At 51.4% G+C, this 11,546-nt stretch overlaps 1 protein-coding gene across 1 annotated transcript; it reads right to left on the minus strand.

Annotated features, from left to right (window-relative positions):
- Positions 1 to 9,216: 9,216 nt before the first annotated feature.
- Positions 9,217 to 10,628, minus strand: LOC131205321 (serine-rich adhesin for platelets-like). Its single transcript, XM_058197382.1, has 3 exons — positions 10,500 to 10,628; positions 10,163 to 10,408; positions 9,217 to 10,091 (listed from the first exon to the last, which is right to left on the minus strand). The coding sequence occupies exons 1-3, from the start codon at positions 10,537 to 10,539 to the stop codon at positions 9,217 to 9,219; spliced, it is 1,161 nt and encodes a 386-aa protein (XP_058053365.1). The 5' UTR covers positions 10,540 to 10,628.
- Positions 10,629 to 11,546: the final 918 nt, after the last annotated feature.

The raw sequence follows: 11,546 nt of genomic DNA on the forward strand, positions 1-11,546 counted from the left end.
ACACGCGGGACACATACATACTGCCCACTTCCTGCGCGGAACTCAACCCACTAGTCCGTCTAGTGCAGAGGAAGCCGAAGCCGAAGCCGGTTGCGTGTATGAGTGTGTCAGCAGCAGCAACAGCAACAGCAGTACCCTTTAATGGAATGAAAACGAAAGATGGCGAGATAACGATTAGTACACGGTTGAATGCGAATTAATGAATGGACGGGTTGTTGGCGGGGCCGTCGCCGCCGTCGTCGGTTACTAGAGCGCCACTAACAGGGTGACGTCACATTCAATCAGCAAGCTTCTTTACCAGAACCCCAGGCCCCCCGCCACCCCGGACGACGGAGATCTTGGCTCGGAATCGATGGCGGGTTACAACCGCCGCCGTGGTTCGATTATGTGATTTAGGTTCCTTCATTCATTCGCCTCGGTTCCTGTCCCGTCAATCGGTTCACCTCGCACGAGAGCGAGCGAGAGGCACAAAAAGCACACCCATACAGGCGCACCCGATCTCTCACTATCTGTGGCCGCTTCGTACGCGCGCCATCCCCCCCGGGCTCACTTCTGATCCCCTGGGCTGGCTGGGGCGGATGCGATGACGACGTCGAGTCGATGACAAAACAACATGAGAACATGAACATGGCCCTGTCTGCGGACTGTGGTGGCGCAACAGGCGAAAACACAGCAAGGAGCAGCGGCGAACGGAGTGAGTTGAGCCAGAAGGAAAGAAAAAATAAATGGCCGCCCCTAGAGGCGCCTGCACGCCGCCGCCGCCGCCGCCGCCGCCGCCGCCACCGCGTTGTGTTTGCAACAATTGTACGAAATTGTTTTCAATTCAGCGCTTCCTTCTCGCGTTTCGCTTGACGGACGTTCGGAGCACGGTCTTTTTTTTCCATCAAAGCCTCCTCATGTTTAAAGCCACGAGCTGATCGCAGCACACACATGGACTGGTTACAGTAGATTGACTTTTCGCGAAGCATTAATTCGATGTTAGGCGAGGGAATCATGTCTTTTTCAATCGTCGACCATTCGAAAAGAAGATGCGCCACGGCGGAGGGTGCGGACCACATGGCGGCGGCGGCAGGACCGATTCCCGGTGCAACGCAATGTTTAGTTCACGTTTTTTCTGTCGTCCACTGTCTTTCTCCCCGTTTCTTCATTCATTCCCTGTGGCACATACACAACGCAACACAAGCACACACACACTGTACGCACTCTGTGTCTGTTGCACCTACCCCCGGGCGGAGGAGCGGCGGCCCCGCCGCACGGCGAACCGGAACCCCGTGTTGGAATGTGTGAGGAGAGAAAAGAAACGAGAACGACGAGCCGTCGTCGCCTTTTCCGTCTCCTCCTTCGAGGGCCACACTTTCTCGTCGCCGTTGGCGAAGGGGTCAAACGTCGTCGTTGATTAGAATTTCGGGTGCTTCGGACTCGCTTTATCGCCCCCCCTCCGTCAGTTCCTCTCACTCACTCGCGCACACTTGTCCTTCCCGCGTGCCACACTTCTCTGCGCGCTGTTCTAAGCCTGGTGGAATTGCACACCTCACTCACTGCGGCTTTTCGTCGACGACGCCTACTGCGGCGGTGGTGAACACTCTTTCTGAACTTGTTTGACAGCACGAAGCAGAACCTTCCGCCGAAAACAGCGCGACAACGTGAACGGAACGGCCAGTGTACGTGAAATGAACGGACGAAGCAGTTGAACGAAATTTCAAACCCAACTACCGCCACACACCATCGCACACCGCGTCGATGTATGGGTGTGTATGGAGCTGGGCAACATCAATTTACCTACGCACACACGCGGAGTCGCACAGCGCCTAATCCCGTTGAAAGGGCTCCACGGAAATCTGGTTAATGCAAACCAACTACCAACACACCCCTGAATTCGGTTGCCTGAAACGCCCGACAGACATTGTGAATATTGAAAGGGCGCTCCACAACTCCATCTCTCAAAAAGCGAAACAGAGAGAAAGAGAGAGAGAGCGAATGAATGAATGAATGAAAGAGAGAATTAAATCAAAAGCATTTCGCTTCGCACACCCACATTTGCATTTGCGGATCCCACTCACACACCAACACCGATTCCCTCCCCTTGCGAAATGCGACACAAACACATTTGATCGGAGAGAGAGAGGGACGGGACCACACCAGCTGTCTCGCTTTCTCAACGAGTTTGCCATAACCCACGGTCCCATAATTGGATTATGGCTGAACGGAGAGAGCGAGAGAGCGAGCTGATGTGTTCCCTCTCTCGTGTTTGACAGCAGCTCACGTATTTCAGATTTTGAACTGTCAACCGTTGGACGGATCGAAAAGGGCATTTTCAAAATAGGCAATCAGAAAATGGCTTTATCTTCCAGTGCGAGGCTGCAAAACGATGCACAAACCGATGGACACACCATCCCGTCCCGTTCGAACCCCGAACCTTGCTTCCGAAAGAGCAAAACGGGACCAATATGGGGGGGCCGTTTGGTGCTAGAATTAATGGTCTCAAAAAGCCAAAGATGTCCTTCTGCTGAACATGATTAACGGGGTCACTTTCAACCTTCCGGGAGAGTGCGTGAGACACAGAAAGGCCACGGGCAATTAAGCAAGGTGCTTCGGACTTCAGCGCCGCGAATTAGCCGAAGGAAGTTAATTCTGTAGTTCGACCGAACAAAGCCGCTTCCAGCAGTCGCCTACACGCGTCGGCTGTTTATGCTGTCGGGCCAGATAATGGAAAAAAAGAAAACATTGGCGTTGGATTGCGTAAATCCTTTTCCACGGAAGCGCCTCCACATGGGTGGTGGCGCGAGGGCCATGACGGGTCTTGACTCTTTCAGCGTCGTGTGCGAGGCGGTTCTTGGAGGCTGCGTTGTCGTCATTGCGAAAGAAGCCTCGCACACCTTTGGCGGCGACCGTCGAGCGTGGGCAATCGAAAATCAACAACAACAAAAAAATTAACAAGGATAATGACTGTGGAGACGAACAACCCCCGGCCAGCGTGTTCCACCTACGTACGCGGCGCGTTGTGCGTAAGCATGACGTTGACGAGCGATTCTCGGAACGAGAACGCGGCGCTGGATGCTGCGTTCTGCATCCCACACCAACACCCACCCGCGGGGGCCCAGCCAGCCAGCAGTTGAGGAGAAAGAAAATATTTTCTTTTCGTTGCTCAGCCCACCACCCAGATTCGGTCGCTAAACGGGGGGCTCACCGTGTTACGTGTTGTTAAAAAGGGGATTTTTCGAACCTGCAGTTTGCTGTGCCAACGAAAAAGATTTACGGAAAATTTTCAAACGACATCACACGGCCAGCAGAGAGTGCCTTTTACAACTTCCACACGGGTGTCCTTGCGCTGCGCCGCTGCCATCAGCTCCCGCACGAGTTTAGCTGCTGTTTTTCGCACAGTCACAGGAAACAATCGAAAGCGGTAGCACAATGTAGCACACTCTCACACCACGGGTATTCACGAATGGGCAGCAAATTGAGCCTCCGGTTGGGATGGAAGCTGAGCCGAAGCGAAATGAAACCTTTCCCCGTCGCCGATGGGGGTACATACGTAAGACCGCCCGATTCGCTTTATCCCAACGGAGTCAACGGAACGGAACGAAAACAGAGCAACACTGACTCCTGACTGACTGATCCGTGTGTGGGCCTTGGTCGGGAGCGGGCGCCTACCTTGACCGCGCGCACACACAAGCGCAGAAGCAGGCGTCCGTCGCACACACCTGTGGGCAGCACACGCGGCCAAAGCGCGGATTGCCATCGGCGGATGATGGCTGCGAAGGAAGTTGCCCCCGGAGAGCCTGCTGCCACCAGAAAAGGATGCCGAAACTGGTTGCGCTGCGGGCGAAAGTGAGAAACATGGTACGAAGGATCAGAATGGCAAGGAACGGGATTCCGCGCTGCCTGCTGCTTGTCGTCTCTTTTTCGCCACCACTGGGCGCCTCCTCTTTACTGCTCATGCGTCGAGTGTCCTTGAAGAATAAACCACCGGAGCACTGGAGCGGGAGGTTTGCAACATTCCTTCAGACACGGCTCGGCGGCACGCACACTACCAGCCACGGGCATTTGACAGCGGGCTACACGCATACTGATGGAAATCTTACCGAATCCTTGCGAAACGGATTTCGTGGTGTGCGTGCGTTTTTCATTAGCCTTTCTCGGGCTACACAATGTCCCAGAAACGATCCTTTGGTGCAGCCAATTCATGCGAATGAGGATGAATTAAGCGCTGGTGGTGGAGGTTGCGCCTGCGACCCTGGGCCGCTCCTAGGACGAAAACGAACCAGCCCCGAGGGGTGACTGAGCGAGCGGGCGCGCTTTGTGTTGTTGCTTGCTTGCTTACTCGCTCGCTTGCCTCTTGGTCCTTAGGTGTTGGTGCGCGTTTGAACACACCCATAGCAGGCCGTCGTTTTTTGCCATTTAAACTGGGCCTCTTGCTCCACAGAACGACACCATCCGGTGGATGAAAGAGAGCGACGGTGAATATCTGGCAAGCGAGAAAGGGTTGCGATTCCTAGCTGGCGCGGGACACGTTTCGATATTCATTCATGGATACGACCGACGCGACAACCATCGCAAATGGAGACGCTTGGTGTTGGGATCCCGGGAGTGCAGGCAGTGCAGTTTGGCTGGACAAATAGCTCGGCCCGGAGAGTATGTGGGCCGCAAAGCGGCTCGTGGCTCGGCGCAGCCGAATGCAGCGAATGCCACGAGCCTGCCCGATTGCGAGCCCTGCGGACTGCGGAACAGAAGGCCACTGCTGTAGGCAAGTGTGCCAACCTTGGAGACCCACGACGGGGTACCCCGTTGCTGATGATGCAAGTTCGCATGCGTTGATTTTTTGTCGGTTCGGTTTACTGCAGCCAAATCAAACGGCGGTTTGATTCATTAAATGGCCCTCCACCACCCGCGCAGGAACCAGGATACACAGCACTCCCACCGTACGACCTAATTGATTGATGGCGCAAGGCCCTATTCTGAATGGAAGCGATAGGGAAACGGAGGGAACATCCAAATTAGCTTGACACAGCTAGCCCTTGTTCTGCGGGTTGTTATGAATGGCCAGGAAAGTGTTTCGAACTCCTCACCCGAAACTGCATCAGCTGATGTTGAAAGTGGCTGAGTGGAGAAAAGGTAACAATGAGAACCATAAAATAAATTATTCAACTTACAACAAAAGTTGTTTCACTTACTCCACGCCTAAAGCCCATGTTCCGAAGTATCGTGTTGAATGTCACCACGAACGAAGAGCTCGAAAACGTTGTCTTCTATTGTTTGATGTGTAGCTGACGATGAAAGATAAATCTGGCGTTAAATGCTAAAGCACCGAGCAAGATACTCCGCCGACGACGCAACGCACGGGATGTTACATGTCTATTACCTCTTGTTTTACCATGCAGCCGGACAGGGGTTTTGCAAACAAAAGGCCAATGGGAAGTGTTACTGGTTCTGGAGGCCGCTCTTTGGCCCAGCTTCTTCGCCGGGCCCCTCCACCGGAAACGGATAGGCACAACGCTGGATCAGGTGTTTGGTTGGGCTCCGTTACACGTGAGAATCAAGTGCATCCCTCTTTTGTTCCGCTCCCTTCCGAAGACCCGTGTGCAGCCAGTCGTTACCGGGTGATTCCCGGGGGTTCTTGAGAAACACTAGCATCGCGCAGAGGTAAGCTGAGATGGGCACCGACCGCTGTTCGCTGTCGGCGGACACTTGCGGTGAACCTCGACGCTGGGTCTGGGCGGATGGGTAATGGCAAGCAGCACTGACGATGAGCTGAAGTTTGACGGAGCCTTTTCGAGGCGTATCGTGAGGTTAGGTAATTTGATCCCTTGATCGGGCCGCCGACTTCAGCCGGTTTCCCTTCTAAGCCACGGTGGCCTCGAGATAAAAAAAAGCATTCGAGGACCGTCAGAGTAGTGTCTGCCATCCTAGTATGCAGTGACTTTTAACCGCTTGCTCGTGTTTACGCAAGCGTCGCGAGCGCCAGCGCTGGCCACCAACACATGCGCCTATCCCGGTGATCTTCGGACCGGTGACAGACGCAACAGCAGCCACAACGGTTCCGTATCAGATGACGGCTGCGAAACCTTCGACGGGTTTCTCCGGGCCGCACAGGGTGGCGGGCTCCGGTTGGGGCTGCGCGCAGTGTTCTAGATTTGTCACCTGTAGCTCGTGAAACCACCGGAGAGCGGTTGCTGTGGTTGATTTAAACCGAACGGTTGTGTTGCTTGCGCTGCACAGTTCGTTTTTGGCGATGGAGCTGAGTGCGCGTGCCGATCATACCGTAGTGCCAGTGCGCCAGGATCTGGGGCAGTTGTTAATCCAGTGTGATGTGTAAACTCCTGATTCGATGTCACGTTGTATGGCGCTGTCGCTGCTACGTCGTTGTGCTATTGGCTGTGGGTTAGTTTGTACAAATCGATCAACTTCGGATGCGTTTTGACTCCTGACCAACCCCAAAAGACTATGTTTGCCGTTAGTTTATCACAAAAATATGTATCATCATTTTTAGTAACCGCGACCTATAACACTTGCTCGGTTGAAGGACACACTTTGAACGCATTATGTTAAACTCTCTCCCGCCGTTGTCCCATAACCGTCCGTTCGCCTTACGTCCGTTTCTCAAACAAGACGATCAGCCTCTTAAACGATAGCAATATACGCCGATATGCCGGTACCTGCTCAAGTATAGGTTTGATTGGTCGTAGCGTCCCTAGAGTTAACATATTTTCTTTATTAAATCCCTTCGGGGACCTACGCGGGACCTGTGGCTCCCATGAAGAAATTCCCACCCCGTAGTAAATCTCACTACTGCTGCTGCTGCTGCACTGTATCTGGTAAGCAAACGAGAAAACCTCTTCAAAAACATTAACTTTACTCCCTCTTTCTCTTGCTGCTGGTGTAGTAAATGTAGTATTAGTAGTAGTCGTAAATATACTAATAGTAGCAGTTTATCTACCGAATAAGAGCGAATTCTTCGAATGTTGATGCACTCTGCTGCCTTTCTTCTTACACTTGGTGTTGGTGTGGAGCTGGTCAATCTTTCGCTGTGTAGCACAATAAACTGGTAGAGATACCTTCCAAAAGACAATTCGCTTTTCTATCAGCACATTATCACTATCAAGAGGCTGCCAAATTTATCGCGTTTTCTCCCGTCCTTCGCACATTAACAAACAAATGTTGAAGCATTAGCTTTTGTGTGAAACGTTTCCGACACCACATGGTTTCTGCTCCATCATTAATCCAACTTTTGGCCTCTTACCATCTAAAACCGTTTTGTTGCTGTTAAACATAAAATTCTTGATTGCCTTGATTTTGCTAATACAAAAAAAACATTTTAAAAATATATGGCTATACACGCGGAGCACCGCCAACTCGGGAATCATCGGATATCGGTAGAGTGACATGACGACGGCGCAGTGTTGTGTCCCTGCTAGTCGCTTGACCCTTTCCTCCGGGGGGTCATCACTATCCAACCCAACGAGCACTGGCTTCCAATCGGTGTTTAGATGGCATTTGAAATTGGTCTAGCACCATTCGAAATCAGTGCCCGGTGAAGGAGCATCAATGGAGAGTGAATGAAAAAATGGCAAACAGTGACACCGGAGTTACCTGAGCTTATGCGTTATGGTAAAAGTGTGCTTGGTGTACCCCGCGAACGGTGTCGTGCCGCCCTCCACTCTGTTCTCAGATCCCAACAATGTTCCCAACGTGCCCCTAGTGAAACCTTGATTTTGAACAGTTTGTTATCACTCTGAGAAGAGTGAGCCAGAATGTAGTGTCGAATTATAGTAATTCTTGCACCTCTCTTGCACGTTCCATCATCAGATTTAGTGACGCGTTACAGATCTAGGGTGATCTGCCTAAATTATTGTTAGGAAGTGGAAAGGGATAGCAGCGTGAAGACGCTTCTTTTCCTTCAGGAACCTTCCGTTTCTTTTACACCGTTCATCGAGTCCGTGTGCCCGTGTTTTGCGATTTCAGCACAGCTAGTACCAACTTAGGGTTGTTAACTGGTTGGTAAGGAATCGGTTAAAATATTTCAACATTTTACTAAGATCTTCGTTTACGCGTCTTTACAGTAAAAAAGCATCATAAAGTTTGTACACATGAATAGCGCACACAAACAACGCTCACCTCTTCTTCAAGCGACAGCGGAAGCGGATACCAGGGAGGTTTTCTTAAACAGTGTAGATAAAAACAGGTCAAACTACAAATTAGCTTACAAATATCTCGCCGCCGTAACCGCTGCTGTACCCGCACCTCTGCTGATCGGTGCGGAGAGATCGACTGGAAGAATGAAGTCGGTTGTTGGTTGCATTATTGTTTCTTTACTAAGCGTTACGCTCAGATGGTTTGCTTGTCTCAGACACTAAGCATTTAACAACGTAATATATAGGTATGCATATAAGCAATAGTAATTATAATAAGTCATAAAAATAAAAAAAAACCCTCCGCCGAACGGAAGGGACGGGAAGATCGATTCACCCTCAATTACAAAAAAAAAGAAACCAAACTGCACTTCCCAAGCGCACTATGCATCTGCTACGGATGAAAGAACTGGACGGAAAGCGATCTTAGATTAAATTAGGTAGGATCAAGCGAAAAAATATCAACTTTTGTTATTGCTTTTCAGTACGGTCCAGTAAGATGGGGTACCAATGTACCGAGGGACCTCACATTGCCACCCGTTGCAAGCGCCAGGGCGGCCACTTTCAGCTCCGCGTGCGTTAGTAAGGTCCACGCGATAATGTATCGTTTTCGCGTAAGAATGTAACAAAACAACAAATTAACCGGTAAATGCACTCGTTCTGAACAAGTTCCATCCCGTTGAAATGGGGGCTAGTGCAGACGATCTGTTTGGTCTAAACGGTGCGCAATGCATCGCTAGGAATAGCCAATATCTAGTCATACTAATATCTCCGCCAGCCGACGTTCTGTAATCGATAAAAAAAACATGAAATCAAAAATTCTGGTTTCCCCTCAAGATTTGTTGCGTGCAGAGATATTGCGGTGCAAAACGAAGAGAAAACCCGCCATGCTTTACGTCCTTACGACGATTGCCACACGGGCTGGGACGAAGTGAAGAATTAACAGAATATAAAAAGTCGCAGCCATGAAATTGTGATTCATGGGAAAAACAGTAGAAAAGTTGTTTGGCCTTTTCCCAGAGTATGTAACCTGGGGCACATTAGCTACAAGGCTTCACCGCCAGGCCCCAACTGCCTGTCGGTGCCGCTCTTACAAATTCATCTTGTTCTCTTGAATCTTCTTCCAAGTATCACCCAGTGCTTTTGCGAAATGATCGTCAACCTCTTCACCGGAGTCGGGTCGTTTTGGCTGTTGTTGCTGCTGCTGTAACGACAGAAAAGGAGCTGGGGAGGAAGCGAGCGAAGAGGACGACAGAGAAACGGTGGTTAGCGAGGCTGGCGAGTTCGCCGTCGGTGGGTGCTTCGGTGATGCCAGCGAGATCGCAGCACCGACCGTGTTCAGCACGGCTGGCGAAGGCGCACCGGGTGAAGGAGGAAGTACCGTAGCCGGCACCAGCGGGGTGGGCGGGGCCGGGTCGCTAGAGAGCTTCAGCTCGATCGTATCGAGAGCCACCGCCCGGATGCCACTGATCGCCGAGGGGCTAATGCTGTTGTTGTTAATGTTGCCACTATTGTTGGTATTGACGCTATTGCTACTGCTGCTGCTGTTGCTGCTGCTGCTAAGGCAACTGGAAATGCTGCTGCTCGAGCTAATACTGCTGCTACTGTGATTCCTCATACCGGTTTTCGTGCCACCGCCTGGTTGCTCGTTCGTTTCCAGCGGCTTCTGCAGTAACAGCGGCACCGGAAGTGGGTGCTTTTGTTGACCCAGGTGCATCTCGTGCGGAAGAGCGGCAACGCTGTTTGTGTTCAGCACTTTCAGTGCTCCTTGCGGCTGCTGCTGTGCTCCTTGCGGTTGCTGTTGTTGTTTATCACCGTAAATGGAACTGTACGTTGACCCGAGCGATCGCCTGAAGTGCTCTTCGATGGAAACATCACAATACGTGGCCGACAGGTTAACGATGGGCGCTGAATCCCCCACACCCACAGCAGCCGTCCGGACGGAGCTTTTAAGCACAATTTCGCCTAGATAAATAAACAAAACACCAAATAAGCCTCACACATTCTCTCGGTCGGTCGGTCTTCTACATCGTTACCGTTAGGATGCATATGGCTGATCCGTTTCTTGATCGGTGGTGGCGGTGCTTTCGTGATCACACTGGGCCGAACGTTCAGATTGATCGGTGCGTCACGGGACGAATGATCACTGGCGGCCGGTGGTGATCCTTGCCCGTCGGACGAATCCTTCCGCCGGACGGTCATGTCCAGCGGAATTTCCGTGTCGTCCATTGGTGTCCTTTCCGGTCCGCCTACTCGATCATACTTTGGCGACGGTGGAGAATCTATAGGTGGTGATGAAAAGAACCATTTAAACTAGTGCTTTGCAGATTCAACGTTTCACGAGTTGGTTTGCAAACCAACACCAACACTGACCGTGATTCTCGTTTGGAGTGGCACCGGGATCGTGGATCATTTTAAGACGGGTTTGCACTAATTTTTTCAGTGTGGCAGCGTTTGCGGGACCGCAATCCCTTCCGGTTGTTCCCAAAGAAGAAGAGTAAGACACCACCAGACACTGATCGCCGCCTTGAGTCAAGGAGCAACAAGTGTAGTGACTATGGTGGTAATGGAGTTAGTCCAGCAAACGCGCGCACAGTGCGTTCAGAAATGTCTATGAAGAGCTATGAACGATGAATTTCGTTTCAAGTGTAACCTTCTTGGAATATTGGTGATCGGTTTGAGGACGAACACAGAAGCTCACTCTTCTCAGTGAGCGATGAGACGAGATGTCAAAACGCGAAAAAACCCTTTCACTGGCTCACGAGGCTTTAAAGACGGTCGTGGAACATTCATTTGCACAGACTGACCACTGGACAGGATATTTTCTTCGTATCACAATGCGCTAGCTCACAAACTATCACGTTAGTCCTGCGCTTCGGACCGGCCGCAATGCAGTCGGTTCCTGTTCAATCCTTTCGCCTGGCGAGCATACAGCTGAACGCGCAGCTCATCTGCAAGCGGATTGACTCACGCAAAGTTGCACCGCACACACACGTAGGCGCGGGCCGATATTGTGTTGCTGTTGTTGGTGCGGCTTAGTTTTCGGTTTCTGCTCCGGTTTCCGCTTACAGGCCAGATGGAGCGATTCGTTTCGGTCGCCAGCGAGGGATAAAACACGGACGTTTCTTCGGTCGGTCCTTTTTGGCAAACGCTTACTTTGAACACCATCCAATGAGGACTCGATGAGCAGCAGCAACAAAGAAGCTGCTGCGCTGCTGCCGTTTTCGTTGTTTTCTTTTCTCCCCGCAGTTCTCTACGATCCTGATCACAATCTCTACGCACACACAGTGAGTGAGTGAGCTGAGATCTTCTTCGATGGGTTCGTTGTTGTTGCTGCTGCTGCAGCAGTGTTGTTTGTGCTTCTCACTCGCCGTCTGCTCGCGGTTCCCTGTCTCTTTCTCTCACATGTTCGCCACTAGC

This window comes from Anopheles bellator, chromosome 1 (genome assembly GCF_943735745.2).
Source record: "Anopheles bellator chromosome 1, idAnoBellAS_SP24_06.2, whole genome shotgun sequence".
NCBI classification, from domain to species: Eukaryota; Metazoa; Arthropoda; class Insecta; order Diptera; family Culicidae; genus Anopheles; species Anopheles bellator.

Bases quoted from the DNA above. Each gene is read 5' to 3' on its own strand.
- LOC131205321 (XM_058197382.1), bottom strand. From the start codon at position 10,539: ATGATCCACGATCCCGGTGCCACTCCAAACGAGAATCACG. The intron at 10,409-10,499 runs GTCAGTGTTGGT...CACCACCTATAG, and splicing joins CACTCCAAACGAGAATCACG to ATTCTCCACCGTCGCCAAAG. The intron at 10,092-10,162 runs GTAACGATGTAG...TTATTTATCTAG, and splicing joins CAGCCATATGCATCCTAACG to GCGAAATTGTGCTTAAAAGC.